Source organism: Bos taurus, chromosome 15 (genome assembly GCF_002263795.3).
Source record: "Bos taurus isolate L1 Dominette 01449 registration number 42190680 breed Hereford chromosome 15, ARS-UCD2.0, whole genome shotgun sequence".
NCBI lineage: Eukaryota > Metazoa > Chordata > Mammalia > Artiodactyla > Bovidae > Bos > Bos taurus.
In genome coordinates this window covers 13,865,997-13,886,299 of record NC_037342.1, presented here as the reverse complement: position 1 = coordinate 13,886,299, position 20,303 = coordinate 13,865,997, and the positions used below count along the sequence as shown (strand labels likewise).

The 20,303-nt window shown below is 37.3% G+C and overlaps 1 protein-coding gene across 7 annotated transcripts in view; it reads right to left on the bottom strand.

The window, feature by feature from the left end:
* Window positions 1–2,584: 2,584 nt before the first annotated feature.
* The window catches only part of CCDC82 (coiled-coil domain containing 82), a 31,726-nt gene continuing 14,007 nt past the window's right edge, over window positions 2,585–20,303 (bottom strand). For 5 of the 7 annotated variants that reach the window (XM_059874660.1, XM_024975182.2, XM_005215757.5 and 2 more), the window contains exons 5-9: window positions 17,363–17,446; window positions 15,799–15,923; window positions 12,555–12,725; window positions 6,793–6,978; window positions 2,585–2,991 (exon numbers count right to left, since the gene is read on the bottom strand). In XM_059874660.1, coding sequence (XP_059730643.1) covers window positions 2,923–2,991; window positions 6,793–6,978; window positions 12,555–12,725; window positions 15,799–15,923; window positions 17,363–17,446 — 635 coding nt within the window. In that variant the 3' untranslated portion in view covers window positions 2,585–2,922. 7 annotated transcript variants of the gene reach the window in all.

Below are 20,303 nucleotides of genomic sequence, written 5' to 3'. Positions count from 1 at the left end.
AGTAAAAATAACTAAAATATTCTACCACGATGAAATTACAAATACCAGTTCTCAGAAAGAAAAAAAACACAACAGATTTTTCTGAAAATACAAGATTCCCTATGACAAACCTAATGCAAGATCTGGGGCCTTCTCGGTAGTCTGTTTACATATACAACGAGGAAAATCATTATACAGAAGTCCAGTTTCAAGTTCACTAACACAAAACAAATAGATCTCTGACACACATTGTTGTCTCCTCATCTTCAGATAATCCTACCTTTAAGCTCTCAAAATGCATGTTGGATTCTGCCGATTACCAATTATGGAGGATAAACTAAAGTGAGCACAATATTGTTCTAGTCAGGACCATATAGTCTGTTATGCTCATGTGGAAGTCATTTGGATTTGAGGTGTCAAGCAATGGGGCTTTGTTAATTTAAACCACCTCTGGCATCTCAGTGACAAGGTCCTGCTTCAAACTGAGCTGTGGACAGAAATGAGTAAGATCAGTGCAAACACTTTAAGACTGGATTTATCTACAGTTTAGTTCTCGATAGGCTGGCCTACATTAGTTCATTTTATTTTCACGAATTCTAGAATGTTATTTTGGAATTTGGGACAAGTGCATTCTGATGGAATGTAACTTTTAACTTTTCATTGGAACATACTGCTGTCTGTCCCTTCCAAGGCTAAGTTCGTCATCACTCATGGAGAAAGGCAGAAATATCTTTTTTAGGTATGCAAATCTGAAAGGAGAACTCTCTCATGAAGTGTCATTAAAAAGTGAAGGAGTTCTGATCATTTCAGACTTGGTTTTTAAAAGGTGTATTCATTATACATTATCTTCTGTTACTATCAGCACTTTATATTCAGCAATCATACTTGATAAAAGAGAAAAACTTTAATAAATGTAAACACTGTTCACGCTACACTTCTGCAGTAGCATGGATTTTGACAAGTAACACAGTTTTTGGTCAAAGCTGCTATTTCTAAATGATATAAACTTTTATTTCTAAGCTAGACAAGAACACACCTTAAAAACTTGTCCAGCAACAATTTTATGAATTTTCCTACTATATTCTAGTGATGTAGGACACTCCTTTACAGTCTTTTGTACACATTTGCCCTTTACAGCCATTTAAATTCAAGCCGACATCATTATCATCCACCACCTCATTTCCATTCACATCATTACTACTTATTTAGTCACTGTTTCAGGCACAGTACTTTGCATATCTCCCTCCAATCCACCAACAATCCTGAGGGACAGGAATTATTAACCCTTTATAAATGAGGAAACTGAGGCTTATTGAAAATAAACTATTTAAACTAACTAGGAAGTAACAGATCAGGACTTGAACTCAAGCCTGATTTCAAACCTAACCTTTCTTAACCACTGGACTTGCTGCTTCAGTATCAAGGGTGCAAAGAGTTACAGGGAAACCAGACTATACCCAGAATAGCTCCAGGGCTGCAATTACACCTCAATCAACATGCTGGAGTCTAAGCAAGTCCTATAATACCTCCAAGAAATGAGTAGTGAATAGAACTACTCATTTGAGTATGAGAGCAGACAAGTGAGAAAATATGCTCAATTATATCCAGCTGCCAATAAAATAAACATTTCTTTTTTCCTTGTCTTCCCCTTTTATGGAACTGTTCCCTGTTATATCTCTAAAGCTTCTGTAAGGGCCCTATGAGTTTTTTTTAAAGCATTAGTTCCTTTTTATTTGTCCATCTGTCTTCCTCATCATCTTTACTGTTCATAGCTACCTAACATAAAGCATTTAATGCTATAGTGATAAATGTCAAGATCTCAAAACTTCATAGGTATGTGAGACTTGTAAGCTTACAAACTATTTTTTGTTATATAGAATCAGTGATATTATCAATGATGATAATAAAATTATACAGTATGTCATGATACCTACTAAAGTTAACTGTAATTTTTCAACATTGTGTTTTCTTCTAGACTACTTGCTTTTGGCCCCCTGATCCATGCTAATTTTCATTTCCTGACAGCCTGTCTCTTTGCAGTTCTTTTGGTGTAATCACGTACAAAAGTCTCTTGTACTCTCCAAACACCTACTGAAGAAGCTTGCTTGGTTGCAATGACCTCAGACATCAGCAAAACTACTTATCAGCATTTCCTGAGCAACAGTCAGAATACTGTTCTAACAAGAAAAATGTTTCAAGTCAACAAGAAGCATGACCTAGGAACTGAGTCAGCTGCCATTAAAAGTCCTTAAAGTCATTAGTGCTTTCATTTTTATAAATTAAGTGAATGCTATTTATAAGAATAGATAAAATATTTTTAACTTTCAGTTGGTACGTTCACTCTTCAGTTGGTTCAAACTTGTCTGTAGTGTCACATACAAGAAATGATGCTCCCGAAGTCTTTACAGATACTTTAGGGATCATTCTTTTGTTTTCCTTGGACTTCTTTTTTGACAAATCATTCACGATCTTCACCCTTCCCAATTGGCCATCATTTTTCCTATACTCTGCCCTATATCTTTTTGGACACCATATCTTCAACTTTCAACTGCAACTTCATATAGCTAAGGATTATTTCCATATAACAGACAAATAAGAATAGAGATGCATGATTAAAAATTTCCATTTCATACTTTTTAAAAAGGTATGCACTCTTCACATGAAAAGTCAGCATCAGCATTCTCACAACTTTGATATAAAGGACTGTTATACAACTTTCAAATACACTTAAAGTTAGGCTTGTGTTTTCTATGTACAGTAGATAAAAGTTTTATTAGACTGCAGAGTGTTGTTTCATGGAAATTAAGATGAACATGTTTCACACAAGATATTTTGCATGAAGCTATACATAAAATATATGAATAGGTCACATGATACAGAGAAACAAGACTTGTGATCTTCACATTTACAGGAATTTACAAAATCTTCTCTGAAGGAAATGTGTTAAAATTCAAACTTCTCCTCTTTAAAGTAATCCGCCAAATTGAGATATTCTTGAAGTTGACCATATTTCTGTGTATACAATAAAAAAGCTAGTTATTTTCCTCAAAGCAGTGAAGATAAACTAGGCCTTTTCAATCTACAGACACAAATAGGAACAAGTCTATCTCATGGCAATCATGAACAAATATCTTTTTATTATAAACAGGGACTCAATTTCAAATAAGCATTTCTAATTCATAGAAAGCATTGGTAAGAGATCAAAATGAACATTATTATTAACTTCATAACTGTCTGGTAAATTGTAAGTTTTCTATTATCATATTTATAGTAGAAGTGTAACAACTTCAATAACTTATTCAACAAAAATTTGTTAAACATGTAACATATATCATATACTTTGCTAATCCGCACACATGCTAAATTGCTTCAGTCATGTCTGACTCTTTGCGGCCCTATGGACTGTAGTCCGCCAGGCTCCTCCATCCATGGGATTCTCCAGGGAAGAATACTGGAGTGGGTTGCCATGCCCTTTCCATTGCTTTCCCTGCCTCTAAGAACAGAGTTCACCAATGACAACCAATAACAAGGGGCATAAAGAACATGGACACTGCTATGAGGGTTCAGAAGAAAGGTTATGGTTAGCTGAGGTGACCAGGAAGAGTGGCATTTGAGCTGTCCTAGGGGAAAAGACTTGGTAGGCAATGGTCTGGTGGAGAGTTTTCTCTAGGAGACAGAAATCCACAAAACAGTGACAAGACAGAAAAGTACAGGGTTTGACTGCAGTCTGAGGTTTTCCAGGGGAACTGAGAGAGAAGACTGAACCAAAGAGGTGGTCAGAGAATAAAAAGTATGAAAGATGAGGTTACAGAGTTTAGCAATAATGTGACAGGCAATGGAAAGCTGACAAAGGTGTTCAGTTCAGTCGCTCAGTCGTGTCTGACTCTTTGTGACCCCATGAAAGTGTTAGGGCAGGAAACTGACACAATCTGAGATGTATATATATATATATATATTTTTTTTTTTTTTAAGGGTAAAACATCCAGTCTAGAATGGTTTGGCAGCTAGTTATGAGTCTACTATAATAATTTAGGTAATGAAGGCCTAAATCTGAGTGACAGCAATGAAGATGGGAGAGTAAAGACCAGGGCCGGACAAGAGGAGAGAGGAGCTGGGACGGTTTGGAGATTTCAAGGTTGACAGAGTTCAAGTGCTTCCTTCTGCTGGGGAGATGAACTGACCTAACGGTTTCTTAGCTCTCCTTATGAGCTCTGCTTCTGCTTCCAATAAAACGAGAGATTGTGTTGATAGCTCTGACGTTTATGGTGATAGGGACTGAAACCTGATGTCTCTATTGACATACTTTTTTCACTTCCTGGTCTTCTGTGTTCACTACCTCATACCAACAATCCTGTCTTCAACTTCCCTGGAAATCCCACCATCAAAGGTACTCTCAAAGAAAAATCGTTTGTCAGCATTTGCCAGTGGCATATGACATTCTGTTTTTCACTTCTAATTTAGAACGAGGCATGTTTTACTATTATAGTTATTATATATTTTATCATAATTTTGTCATTCTTTCTTTTCTTACACTTGAGTTGCTCCTATCCTTTTACTATCGTTAGGTTAAAATCAGATCTCCTAGTTAAACTGTTAGGAGGAAGAATAAGAAGAATGAAGTCAGTCTAGTTGGCAGGTCTTTGGGAAGAAATCCTGAGAGATTCCAAGATAATGGAAGAAAAATGCTTGGAGGAAGAAGAGGCAGGTAAGGGAAAAAGCAAGGTGTGAAACACAAGCTGGGGGAGGAAAGACAGGAACAGAGTTTGTACAAGGTGAGAGAAGAGGCTCACACTGATAACTGATAGCTAAGAGCAGAAAGTGCCATGTACGTGCCACTTAAGGAGCACAGAGCCCAGGTTCTAAAGATTTAGGGTAGCTGTGGCCAAGAAGAAGGCATGCATCACAGGAACACAGGCAGTGCTACTACTCGAAGGCAAACACATTCTGATGGGGAGGCAGAGTGATGTGGAGCAATGTCAGGGCACCTGATAAATTCTGCACTTCAATCATAGCACAGAAAGTTGCCTATGGGTTTACACTGGCTAATAAACTTCTTTGGTTTCTAGGAAATCTTTTGAGAATATCTACTGACAAATATTTTTAAAGTAGGAGGGCTCTCAAAAAGAGAACGAAGTTGTTTGGTATTTTATGTGAAAAAATATGCATGTTGTCCTAAATATGCACCATCCTGAAATACTTTCAATGCCCAATGCTGTGTTATTTTTTTAAGCATAATGTGATGCTTGGCTTTCTTAAGAATCTTTTTCTTCTTGCAGGTCCCTTCTGTTTTCACAAACTTTGTTAAGCTTTCTCTAAGGTACATGATTTGGAAATGCTTTTACTTCTTTCTGTAAGAAGTTAAATGTTCTTTCCCATATATAAAATTATTATATAGTATGTACAATACAACAGTAATTTTGCTACACCTAGTACATAATTCTTTTAATTGGTATCCCAAAAGGTCTTTCAAGTCCACTAGAGGGTTGGTAACACTTCGATGCATCAATAAAAGCACTTAAGAATTTCATGTCACTGAGGAAAACGAAGTTGGGACTTACTGGATAAGTGATGGCTCTTCCCCATGGCAAATGAGAAAGCACAGAGAAGGATAGGGAGGAAAGAACTGTGAGTGAGTGAGAGAAATGGAAGCAAAGTAAAAGAAACAAAGCTGAAGAGAGTAAAATGAAACTAGACAACTGAAGGGTCAAGATGTGGGGAGCAGGCAAGGAGACCCCTGGCTGATGGTTTGTGGTGGGTGGGTAACTGTCAAAAGGGAATCCGACCTTGATGTCCTCCTCCGGCTCAGGACACCCCTGTGGGACATGCCATGTCCTAAGAAGTTCTGTTTTGTCTGTTCTCGTGTTCTTTCCCTTGGCTCGTGCGTTTATTCTCCAAGCTCTCTTTTTATTTTCCTGTTTTACAAATTTCCCTATGATATAAATAACCCAGGCTTTTTTTTTTTTTTTTTTTTAAGATTAAATATACGGTTGATCTGAGTATCAACTCCTATCTGAGTTGATACCTGAAAATCTCCTATCTGTTCTCTCTTACACAGTCATGTAACTGGACTTGCTTTAGAAGACTGCGATGTTAGCATCCTTGCATTCTTTCCATGTACCGTAACAATTCTAAAAGCTCTGTGAGCAGACCAGAGCTTATGAGCTGCCAGCAGATCTTCGGGAATCCAGTGCACTCTTCAAAATCCCCACTTTATCCTTGATATCAAATTTAGTGATCAACAGGATATGGAGGAATCAAAATCAGTGCCGTGGCCTGAAACCTCTGCATTCCCCTTCATCTTCAGTTACAGTGCTCACTGCTCAGTCCCACGTCCTCAGGAAGAGGATGTGGGTGTATTAGAACTGGCAGCCGAGGTCCTTTCCTCAGATTGGCACCAGGGCTTCTTCACTCTCAGGTCTCAAGAACTATTCTAAAGATAGGAAGCAGACAAGCAGAGGTGAGTCCTAAACTTTGTCGAAGAAAATAAGGGGACTTAATATATATGTAAGGAAAACCACACATACATAAAAGTGAAAGGACAGAGTCCTTCATTAAAGGACTGTATTACTGCTGATTAAAATGTATCTGATGAGCTAAGTGAACACTTAGAACATCAAGGCACTTCTTCAGGGTACGACAATGATGAGCATGAAAGGAATGGGTGGAAGAAGAGAAAATACAAAGACAGGGAGAGAAGGAGAGGTTCTCTTTTAAAAGTCACTGTCTTCTATTCTCATAATTCATATCCTTTTGCTGATCAGTAGTAGGCTGCAGAACCTACTGAATGAAATTGTTCTTCTTTATTCACCTTACCTCCTTAATCCAGCCACTGTTTTCTGACTGACTGAAAATTCTTTCCACTGTTTCTTTAACCTCTTCATCCTCAACCTCTTCTGTCTTTGCAATGGAGCAACACTCTTGGTACAGCTCGAATTTAAAATGTTTCAGTTTATGGTAAATTCTGGTTCGCTCAGCACAAATTCTGCCAACAGTAAACACCTAAATCAAGAAATAAACATCATCTGGTATATGAAATGAATATATAGTAGTGAAAATACAGCCTTTCTGGTTTTCAGATTTTCTTTAAAATAGAATCCATGCATTATTTTTCAAAATTTTTATACAATAATTCCTTTACCTTCTTTTATTTATACAACCAAGTTAACAAAAAACCGAGCAACTGCTATGTTTCAAGTACTGAGTTAAGCACTGGAGATAGAGAAATAAAATATGTGCCTTCTATACCAGGGGAATTTACACTGCTGGGAGAAAACAACAACGTGCCAAATGCAATGCACAAGAGGCAATCAAGGTACCGAGAAGGGACAATTAACACAATCCAGAAAAAAGAACAGTTCTAAATTAGGTGATGTGTGAACCAAGTCTTTAGAAAACAGTTAGTCAAGTTTGGGAAAGGGGATAAAGATGGCTTGTAAGGCAAAAGGATAGCCATACCCCAAAGCAAGAAAAGCATGCAAGCTACTATACACACAGTTACTGAGGTAAAAATGCCTGAATTATGATAATTTTCTATCTTATAAACCAGCAATCCCTAACATTTTTGGCACTGGGAACCAGGTTCATGAAAAACATCCCCCCCCCGCCCCCCAGACCTGGACAGGGGAATGATTTTGGGATAGAACTTTATTTCTATCATTATAACATCAGCTCCACCTCAGATTATCAGGCATTAGATTCCGGAGGTTGGGAACTCCTGTTACAAACATGTAAACTCAAACAGGCTCTCATACCAATATTAAAAATAGAGCACTTTTAACCAAATATTTTTTTTCCAAAACATTCTGCAAAGCAAAAAATAACTTTGTGTTTAGTTATATTTTTTATCTTAATTAATGTGTGCTAAGTCACTTCAGTTGTTTCTGACCTTTTGTGACCCCATGGACTGTAACCCTCCAGGCTCCTGTCCATGGGATTAAGAATACTGGAGTGGGCTGCCATTGCCTTCTCCAGGGATCTTGCCCACCCAGGGAGTGAACCTGCATCTCTTACCTCTCCTGCACTGGCAGGCGGGTTCTTTACCACTAGTGCCGCCTGCGTAGCCCTAATACTGGAGTGGGTTGCCATGTCCTCCTCGAGGGAATCTTCCCAACACAGGGATCGAACCCAGGTCTCCCACATTACAGGCAGATTCTTTACTGTCTGAGCCACCAGCGAAGCCCAAGAATACTGGAGTGGGTAGCCTACCCCTTCTCCAGGGGATCTTTCCAACTAAGGAATCAAACTGGGGTCTCCTGCATTGGAGGTGGATTCTTTACCAGGTGAACCACCAGGGAAGCCCCTTAATTAATGAGTCTGATGTAATTATAAACATTAATATTTTATTATTAGCAAACTGTAAAAATTTTTATTTGTATGTTTATGTGGACTTCTAGGATCTTATGATTAAGAATACTCTTCTTGTGAACTCAACCATCCATTCTCTTTTAGAATGTTTGCAATGTGTACTTTGTTACACACATCTATAGCTAAAATTGGAAAACAGTGTCACCGCACTGACCTCATTAAATGTAACTGTACCTACATTATTTCACTCACTGTAGAAAATGCATCAGAAAGGACTTCAAATTTTATAACATGACCAATCTTATTCTCATGGAGTAACCTCAGGAAATAGACTAAGTTCCTCCTAATTTATGTTATTTGTCTTTGTGTCTACATACATGATGGGTTATGCTTTCGTGAATTCAGTAAGAGTGATACAGTTACGTTATTGACCTATGCAACTTGTATTCTATCTGGCAAAGAACTGTGCTGTTTTTCTGAAGTCACACTGTAGGGATCACACAGGTGATGAGTTAAATAAACAATACAAAAGTATATTGGCAAAAATGAATAAAAGTTAAATATGATGGTCATAACAGCTTTGATGCATTGTTTTGTAAAGATGGCATTTGGGATATTTTCTAACGTTTCTTAAAATTTCAAAATGCTGATGAAAAGCACATCGGTATTTCTGTATGATTTGGGAAAATCTGCTTTTCAGATCATCAGAAACAATCAGGTATTACTGTTCATGGCTTGCTTACTGTAAGCACTGTTCCCATTGAAACATTATCATCAAACCAGTCATATAAATTACAGTTCAGCTGCCAATACCTCCCACTTTAAATACAAAGATAATACAACAGTCGCAGTGAACTCTACAGGGAAGTCCATTTCTGCCATTCAAGTAGATGATGCAGGAGAACTCTCTTATGGCTGGTCTAGGTAAGATATGGTAGAAGAATAATACAATTTTTTGTTTTTATTACATTGTATTCTGTATTTCCACAAAACAAGAATTTATTTGTATAAAGATTTTGAGTTGGAACAAAAGGAAAGGAGAAGTGTTTAAGATTTTCTATTTTAATTTCTTTTTCCAGTATGAAACAAAACTATCTACTGAGAATCCTTTTCATTTCTAATTCCTACCCTCTTGGTGTCTACCTTACACTTAGTTTAGTGACACTGGAGGTCAATAAACCCAAAATTACCTTTAGAATATTCTCATACTATTTTTTTCCCCCAAATGTGAGCACATTTTATATGGAAGAGCCTAAATCATTGTTAGTAAGGCTTCATAAAAAGCAGTAAATATACACAGTAAATGTACATAGTTGTTGCATACACTGCAAGTGGACCTCTCCTTTCACCCCTTCCCTGTTTTAGTGTATTGTCACAGACAACTATACCTTATGAATTAATGTTTATACAACACAGCAAGTTCTAAAAGCAAGTAAATCAAATCTATACTGCTAGAATAGTGTCCTTAAATGTCCAGAAATGTATTTAGACAGTACTTTTAATTAACTAATTGCATTTCTAAACATTAAGGACACTACTTGGGGGAAGTTATCTGGGGGCTCTGTGGTTAGGACTCAGTGCTTTCACTGCTAAGGGCCCAAGTTCAGTATCTGGTTGGGGAACTAAGATCCCACAAGCCACACAGTGTAGCCAAAAGAAAAAGAAAAAAAAAAAAATAGAGACGCTATTCTAACAAGATAAGACAATATTTTTAAAAATTGCCAGAGAGAAAGAGAAATGGTAAGTTTTGTGATTATTATCTCAAAGCAGATAAGTGATACAGAAATGATCCTTAATCCACTGTGTAGGGTTAGTATAGTTCTATGAACTGATAAATCTGAAGATAACTGAGTCATCTCAGTTATCAGTGTGAACTAGGGGCCTGACATAGCCAAAGATTAATCAGAAACAAAGCTAAAAATTGTCATCCAATTTTCCTAAAGCAGAAGATGGTGACTGCAAAGCAACAGAAATATCTGATCTGTAATTTATTAGACATAACACGTAGGAATGTGCATCGACACTGTTTAACAAACTGAAGCAAGGAAATACAATGAACATGCATTATGCACATTTTAAACACGTTTTTAACACTGTGGGTAGCTTTTTGAGGTATTTCTTTAGGCCCTCATATACAGAGAAGCAACCAGTTCCTTAAGGAAATTAAAGTATGGAGAAGAAAGAGAAAAGATCTTCAAGGAAAGAGGGATGGGAAGAAGTCTATTGTCTATTTCCAGGTCTCAAAGAACACTGGGCTTCCCTGGTGGCACAGACGTGAAGAATCCGCCCGCAATGCAGGAGACCTGGGTTCGATCTCTGGGTTGGGAAGATCCCCTGGAGGAGAGCATGGCAACCCGCTCCAGCATTCGTGCCTGCAGAATCCCATGGACAGAGGTGCCTGGCGGGCTACAGTCCACGGGGTCACAAAGAGTCGGACACGACTGAGTAACAAAGCACAGCTAAAAACGTTAAGTGCAACAAGCTGAGTTAAGGGATTCTATTCCCTCTCAGCCTGTTCTTTGCATGGATGCATTACACGTGGTTAGGCTTCCTTGGTGGCTCAGATGGTAAGAACCTGCCTGAGTGCAGGAGAACTGGGTTCAATCCATGGGTTGGGAAGATCCTCTGAAGAAGGGAATGGCTAACCCATTCCAGTATTCTTGCCTGGAGGATTCCATGGACAGAGAAGCCATACAGTCCACGGGGTGGCAAAGAGTCGGAGGCAGTTGAATGACTAACACTTTCACTTTTCACCTTTTTTATTACACATGGCCATCTGCCTGAAACTTAATGCCTCTTCTCACTGGATCTTAAGTGTCTTGAGGAGTCTGGACAGACTCTGGGCAAAACTGAAAAACTTGTTAGTCCTCCTAACTGCCTTTCAGATCTCAAGTCTCTTTCCTCCAGGTGATTTCCTTCTCCTGTAATGCCCTCAGATATCACCACAAGCTGGTGGTCAAGAGCTCTGATCTCAGTACTCTATCCAAGACTGTTGTAGCTAAAACTATAGCCACTCCTCACTATCCTCAGGGGTTGGTTCCAGGACCCTCCCTGATAGCAAAATCTGCAGATGCCAGAGTTTTACATTTGGGCTTCTCTATCTGCAGATTAAACCAACCACAGGTGTAAAAATAGTATAGTTAAACCGTGAACAACATAGGTTTGAACTGCATGGACCCATGTAGACATGGAGTTTTTAAAAATAAATATACAGTTGGTCCTCTGTATCAGTGGATGAGGAATCTACAGAGGGAAGTCTAGAGGAAGCTCTCAATTTTAATATTTTTTGTACTTCTAAGTGTAATCATTTTACAAAGAGTAAAAAATAAAGAGAAGTAGTCTGCATCTGCATCTTTTTTTTTTTCTGTCTTCACACTGTACTGTTCTGCTCTTGTCTATCAGATACGTCATATATTTAAAATATTTTCTTCTGTTTTGTCTATTCATTCAAAATTAATAGTACCTTAAATATACAGTGACGGTTCTAGGCTCTGAAACACCGCTGATGTAGTCTAAGTTGAAGCACAGTTTTCCTTCAAACCTCATTACTGGGGTGAATTTGAAAGTGTTAGTCACTCATTTGCGTCTGACTCTGTGCGACCCTATGGACCGTAGCCCGCCAGGCTCCTCTGTCTATGGGATTCTCCAGGCAAGAATACTGGAGTGAGTTGCCATGCCCTCCTCCAGGGGATTGCCCAACCCAGGGATCAAACCCTGGTCTCCCACACTGCAGGCAGACCCTTTACCATCTATAGTGAAGTGAAGTCACTCAGTCGTGTCCTACTCTTTGCAACCCCATGGACTGTAGCCTACAACGTTCCTCCATCCATGGGATTTTCCAGGCAAGAGTACTGGAGTGGGTTGCCATCTTTAATTATTTGTTTGTAGACTGTCAATTTGGTAGATGATCTGGCCTAAAATTTCCATTGGGGTCAAATTCTCCTTGGGACTCAAAAGGGATTTCTTCTTCCTCTGGCTCAGTTACCTCCCTTTTCATCCTTATCCCCTCTCGCTCACGCCCCTCACCCTCTCCTAGTTTGGGTGATGTACACTTAGACAACATGCACTGATTTTAGTACCTGACTGAATTTGGAGTGAATCTGATGTATAACACACATTTTTACATTAAAAAATGGCACACTCTTTCCCCGTGCTCTTTTTTCTTCTCCTGGTGCTTTCTCCATTTGTGAAAAGAAGTTAGGGTTAACCATACAGGCTTATTTAGTGAAAATTTCTGATTTTTAAGAACTAAAATGAGAGGGGGAAAATACCTGTTTATCGTGTGACATGAAATCATCTGTTTCCATGGTCCTGGTGTCATACAACTTTCCTGATAAATGCACTGAGTATTCACAGTGGCGATACAACCCACAAGCCTGGCACAAACAGTTCTCAGATGTCTTCAATTGGATATCTACACTAGAATAATTTTCTACTCGCTCCTGAAAATAATTTCAAAATGTAATGAAAGTTTAAAGGATAAGAAAGACAACAACAAAATCAAATATAAGAGCCCAACCAAATTAAAATTAAGAATAGGAATCATAATAATATAATAAGATATAAGAGCAAAACACACTGGTATGTCTCAGTTTAGTATTGAGCACACAGTAGGTGTTTGACAAGATATATTTAAATTTTAAAAATGGATTATAATTTAGGCTGTTAAAAAGAAACCAGATGAAGAAAGAAACTAGCTTCATTTCTCTCAAACTTGTAAGTTACTACTAAGGTTTTAATTTACTTCATCTCTCTCTTATCTCCAGATGTTGTAATTAGTTAAAATAGGAAAGAATGAGCAGAAAAAAAATTCAGGATAATATAATTAAAAGATCAATTCATTTAGGTTAATAAAAATCAAGAAAAAAAAAAGATCACATTTAGTCTCCATTGCATGAATTATATTTTCCACAAAATATCCCAGAAATAATTTAATTCTCCTGTAGTTGCTTACTAAAGTACTATGAAAACAAACAAGTTTGAACCAGGATTGCTAGATTGCCAGTATTGCTATGGCCAGTCTAATAGCTGAGTTAGCAATGAATAAACAGAGAAAATATTTGGCATTCATAAATAAGCTTTATTAAGCTGTGAAATTACTTGTGCTTGAGCAGTTCTGCTTAGGCTCTAGGCCTGTGCTAGACACTCCTATTCTCATTAGTAGTGTGGATTAGTTTACCACAATATTTGAGCTGCACACAATGAGCATATTAACAGGGTCACTAATCTGCATTCTCTATCAGCCTGACAATAATTAAGTATCCAGTAGAGTTTCCTTTTTACATTTATAATTCACAGCAACATTGTCTTGTACTTTTTATTGTTTCTCTTATTTCACGGTACTTCATGACATGTGTCACTATAGGCTGACATTCAGAGTAAATAGGTGACTAACCATCTTCCCTTCCTGCTTCTCTGGAATTCAAAGCACATACTGAGATGCAAGTTCTATCAGCTTGGCTCCCTGAGTGACTACAATTAACAGAGCACCCCTATTGACTCACAGTGAACACACAAGTGAAAAATAAAATTTTGTTTAGTTAAGCTGTTGAGGTTTTCACTGTTGGTTTACTTTGTCACATTATTTATTTCTTGCAGCATAACCTATTTTGAACAAGATCGTACTGAATTGATTATCTATGTGTCTAAATTTTTAAGCTAATATTATCTTGTAACTTACAGTTATCATTTCAACATTGGGTTATCCAAATTCTGCATAACCTATCATAGTATGCAAAACATATTACAGCAGAATTGATGGGCTTTGAAGTCTGAGAAACCCTAAACCTAAGGTTTGTGCTTGGTTCAAACATTGGCCTGACTAATTACTAGCTGTGTAACCTTATGTTATTAAGTTTTTCTGGGTTACAATTTTCTCATTTGTAAAATAGAGGAACTAGTAGTACCTTTCTTTGGGGGTTACTCTGAAGATCAGATAAAATATTTTACTTTGCATATAAATTACTTGGCAAAATTAAATGATCAATATGCTACTTTTATTTCTATTAAAGACAATGATATATGTTATACCATATTCTAAGAGCTGTGCCATGTACTTTACCTTAAAAATCAGTAAATATTTCCCTTTAAAGTGGGTAAGTATTTTCTCTATCTGAGGAAGAACTGGAATGCATGGAAGTTAAAATCACTCAAAGTCAAAAAGAAATATATAAACTCAAGTGACTGAAAGTTACTTAGTCACGTCCAGCTCTTTGTGACCCCATGGACTATCCAGGCCATGGAATTCTCTAGGCCAGAATACTGGAGTGGGTACCATTTCCCTTCTCCAGGGGATCGTCTCAACCCAGGGATCGAACCCAGGTCTCCCACATTGCAAGCAGATTCTTTACCAGCTAAGCTACCAGGGAAGCCCCCTAAACTCAATCTATCCTCCAAATTGAAGTCTTCTAACTCTTTTTTTCTTTTGTAATCCCATAATTGTTCCTTAAACCTAAACCATTTGTAGCTAATTTATCTTCAAGTAATACAAGGCTGAACAGGCATTGCTGCTGCTGCTGCTAAGTCACTTCAGTCGTGTCCGACTCTGTGCAACCCCACAGACAGCAGCCCACCCAGGCTCCCCTGTCCCTGGGATTCTCCAGGCAAGAACACTGGAGTGGGTTGCCATTTCCTTCTCCAATGTATAGCAGCAGCAGGCACTGGATGAAGCCAAATCTCCTGACACAAAATGAGGGAGAGTAGCTAATGATTTAGGTGCTAGAAAGACTGACTATATAGAACTTGAACTTCTACTATCTTGCCTTTTTCTTCTTGCTAATTATTAAAAGATAAAAAGTTAGAAGTAGGGAGGAAAAAAAATCTTGTAAATCATATAGGACAGCCTCTACTATTAGAGATCATAAAATAGAAATCTAGGGGGATAACATGGACTCCATTAGATCTTATAAATTAAAAAGAATCTTCTCCCAAATTGGTAGAATTACAAAATCTTAAGGTGGAGAAGGATGTCAAAGACCACATAGGTCAGGGTTTCTCTATTATGGGAACCAATATCCTAGAAGGTAATAATAGGTATTTTACGAAAAGAAGCCTCATAGTATAACACAAATTTGGAAATTATTATATTCTATATTGTGTTCTTGATGATTTACAATATAAATTCACACATAATGCTTCTTGAAAAGCCCTCTAGCAGTTAAGTTAAACCTACTGTTTCTCAACCTTCTTTAATAACGGAGCTCTTTTTTACTGCAACAGTTAACATCCTGTGAGACAATTTCCTCATTTTACCAGATGGGTTAAGCCCTAGAGATGTTTTAAAATTATCATTTATAACTACTTAATTATTGGATAGATATAACAAGTGGGAATGATTAAAACAATTATAGCCTTAGAAGAGACAAGAAACAAGCTGATTATCTAACAAAGAAAAATGCTAATAATTTAGAAGATTAATTAAAGAAGTGTGACTGGTTATTGAAATTCCAAGAAGACTGTCACTCCTATCCTACCCCACCCTCAACCAGAGATTCAAAAACAAATAAAACTGTATACCTTGTATTTCTCTTTCCAACGACTTCTAGAGACTAAATTCTCTAGACGAGGCTGAACAAAGCGGTTATCCAAATAATAAAGAGAAGTCAACATATCTTGTGCATATGATTTCTGCCTGGTGCCATCTGTTCAGGGGAACAATCACAACAACAACAAAAACAATCACTTTGCCCTTATAAAATATTTAAATAATGGAACAGTTAAAGATTTCTTCCCATAGCTTTAAGCAGATACTTGGTTGGTTGATTAGAAACAAACAAACAAACAAAAAACCAGTAAGGTTGAAGAAAATCATTCCATTAGAGTATTAGGGAATGGAAGAAACCACGCAGGCCCTCTAATTGTTCCCTGAACACCTCAAACTTATTCTTTCCTAAGGGTCTTTACACTTGCTGTGCTCTCTGCTAGATTCATGCGTTGCTTCCTCCCTCACTTCATTCAGGTTTCTGTTCAGAAGATAACACTTGGGGGACCTTTTTGAGCAATCTAACACAGACTTTTCTGTCCTATATACTCTTGGTATCCTTATCCTGTTTTATAATTTTTCAAGAACGAATCTCTAGCTGACATGATATTATATCTTTGTTTACTCATTGTCTGTCTCTCCCAGTAGACTTTAAGCAACACAAGGGCAAGATTCGTCTATGTCATATAGTTATTGCGATATTCTTGCAGTTTTTCTCAAATAATGCCTGGTCCTTAGTAGACACTCAATGGATATTTGTTCAGTACAGTTTGAATGAAATCTTTCTTTGGCATGTAGGTAGATATTCAGCATTATTTATAGTCTTTATTAAGAGGCAGATTCTGAGCTAGATGCAAGGGGTATGTATATAGCAAGTATGGTTCTTTCCACACTCTTAAAGAAGGGAGGAAGGCAAAAATACAGTTTCAATACATTTGAGAAGTGCATATGTATCAGTGCCACCACACTCAGGATAACAGCATAGATGAGGGAATGAGAAATATTACTTAAGTGGGTCACAGATAACTTTCATAGTGGAAATTACTTTACACTCACTTAGAAAATCTAGAGTAGAAAGGGATTATACTCTAATGAGAAACAACAAGGCACAAAAGCATAAAAAAGCATATAATGTTTGGTGAAATTAAAGGAGCTTAAAGCTTAGGCTGGGACAATGCATTGGTGTTGAGTTACCCTATTGCTTTATTAATATATGCCCTATATCCTCAAGTTCACTGTGAACTCTCAAAGGAGAGGTTGGTGAAATTAAAGGAGCTTAAAGCTTAGGCTGGGACAATGCATTGGTGTTGAGTTACCCTATTGCTTTATTAATATATGCCCTATATCCTCAAGTTCACTGTGAACTCTCAAAGGAGAGGGAAAATATTCCTTTTGTACTTTCACATATCACAAATAATAAACACCAACAAGTGTGTGATGTGAATGGACTTTTGGTATAGTTGATCCTAGAGGGAACAACTGGAGGGCCTTAAGATTGGGTCTCCTTGGTTTTATTTAGTATACACATACACATGAACAATGAGATTGCTTAAAAATTGGGAAAAAAACCCGACTGCTCCATTTATATTATTAACTTACCATATAATGTTCCCAGAAAAGATTCATCTAGAGCATTGATCAGAAGAGCCTTCACAACTCTTTCAAAGTGAGTATAGTGGTCACCTAAAAAATATGAAATTAATTTAAAATAAATATTAGAATCTGGCAGACAAAAAAGTTATTTAAATACAATAAGTTTCTTTCTCCAAGGCTAAAAAATTAATGCTATAAACTGAAATTGCTTAATTATTCTAATTTTCTAGCTGGCTCAGTGACTTGTCCGGTCACCGAGAAAATCTCCATTTTCCAGATTTACTGACTTCTAACGCAGTTTCAAGTTCTTATTTCAAATCATTTTCACTTTCCAAACTTATTAAGGTAAAACTGTTTAGGAAATATTAAGATATTTTATGGAAAAAATCAAATTTATCCCCAATGCACTCAAATTTAATTATCAACTTGACAATTACAGCAAGGAAGAAAACCTCTAAAGGTAGATTGCTCAGTATGTGAATGAACTCCTCTCTTATTCCTTATCTCTAAAACATGTTACATATGAAATTATTCAGGAAATTGCTACCCTAGCCAGAACGACAATGGCTATAAAAACTCAATATCCTTTCTGATGCCACAGATTTAGGATTTTCCACATCAATTAAGAAAAGTTATGTCTCCTCTTTTTCGTGCCAAATATAAAAGCCTACTTTCCTACTAACTCAGTTTGGTCCATGGAATCATCTCTTGTGGTGGGTCAGGCGAAATGATAAGAGAAGGTTCCTACTGTTTCCCATTTCTCTTGGGTCAAGGTTTACTATGGCTGTGGAAATGTTCTCTGTCAAACACGACCCCTTCCTTGATCCAAGCTGTCATCAAAGACACCTGTCCCTGCTCTGGGCATTGTGAAGACATTAACAACTGCCTTAGTGTTTCCAGAAAAGTAGATGATCAACAAGGGTTAGAGCAAATAAAACCGATCAATAGTATTAACATCCATGAGTGATTCTGACTTTGATTTCAGTTGAAATAAAACAAAGATGAAATTTAACATGAAGAAATCTTTTAATTTACATTTTAGTTACTAAAAGCATTGTATAAATCTTAGACTCCAGGGAAACTTTTACTATGCAACCATCTTTAAGAAAACACCTGCTGATGGACATCTAGGTTGCTTCCATGTCCTGGCTATTACAAACAGTGCTGCGATGAACAGTGAGGTGCTAGAGTGCCCAAAATAAAGCAGTAATAAAACTACTGAACAACAGCATATATTTGCACGGGGGACCTTAGGCTTTAAAGACCTGATTAATTGAAAATTTCAAAAAAACCTAACAATAGCCATTTATGAATACAGTTGAAAAATGAAATAATAGCTTAATAGAATTCAATTTCAACTAGACTTTCATCCACCTTTGGATATAAAAGTATATTGTTGGTACATGCTTGATTTATGAATGTTAAAATGCATTTAAATTCTGTCTAGCACTTTCCACAGAGAAGGCAATGGCACTCCACTCCAGTACTCTTGCCTGGAAAATCCAATGGACGGAGGAGCCTGGGAGGCTGCAGTCCATGGGGTCACTGAGGGTCTGACATGACTAAGCGACTTCACTTTCACTTTTCACTTTCATGCATTGGAGAAGGAAATGGCAACCCACTCCAGTGTTCTTGCCTGGAGAATCCCAAGGACGGGGGAGCCTGGTGGGCTGCCGTCTATGGGGTCGCACAGAGTCAGACATGACTGAAGTGACTTAGCAGCAGCAGTACTTCCCAAACTGAATTAGGTGAAAACTGTTCTGGAAATACTGTTGTGTTGAGAAAAAAAATCAAATGGACCCTCCTTCACATGCATTTAAGTATCAAAAAACTGAAACAGAATATATAATTTTTATTCCACTGAATTGACCAGTCTTAAATATGCTAATACCCAGTGTTACTCACCTGTTATAGAGTTTGAATAACTGATGCTCTATTTCAAAGATAGTGCTAATAGTGTTTAAGATTGGGAGTGAAACAAAAGGGCAGAGAATCAGAATCATCTGAAGAGTTCTTCTCCTAAACACAGCATGCCTTTCCTACTAATGTGTGTCAGAATCTCCTTCACAAGAGTCAGGAAGAGGGCCTTGATTTCATTGTGCTTGAATGGATGGGTAGGTGGTGTTGGAATTATGCTCTTGGCATAATTTTTTCTCAAGTTGAAATAAAAATATTACTGAGCAGGTAAAGGCCAGGCAACATTTTATGCACTTGCATACATTGCTTTATTTCTGACAACAAACCTACAAAGTACTATCAATACTCTCAGTTTATTTCTCATTGAGGAAACAGATACAGAGAGGAAGAAAAACTTCCCCAAGATGACAGAACCAGTAAATGTTGGAACCAAGGTTGGAACAGACAACCTGACTCTTGACTTCATGTTAGAATCCCGTACAAAGATGGTGTTTTGCATGGTAGTTAGATTTGATCTTTTCATACTTCAGAACACGTAATTTTAGTGTTGGATGGGGAAATTGAAGAAAATAAAATTCAAATCCTTTATTTTAGGATTAATCCTTTATCTTAGGACACTTATGATGATGAAATAACTTATCAGAGCTTACACAACTAGATAGAAGCAGAGCCAAATCCTGACCTCCTCAGAGCCTTTCTCATCATTTTAATCCCTGTATTGGATGGGCTTCTATAGGATACCCCAGAAATACTGTTTAAAACTTTCCTCCTTGATTATAAAAAAAGTCAAAAAGATGCAGGAGAAAACCAGTAATATTCATGTTTTGGCATCTTTATTTTTAGAAGGTAATCAACTCCCCCATATTCAATCATCAGTTTAATCATTCTGTTGATTTTCTGTGCATCCTTTATCATGCATTTCACATATATGCTAAGATTTTGTTTAGCATGTGACCTTCCCACTACTGATCTGGTTTTCTCACGTCAGTACTACATTCCTTTATTTATTGAAATTTTATAATTATTTTTA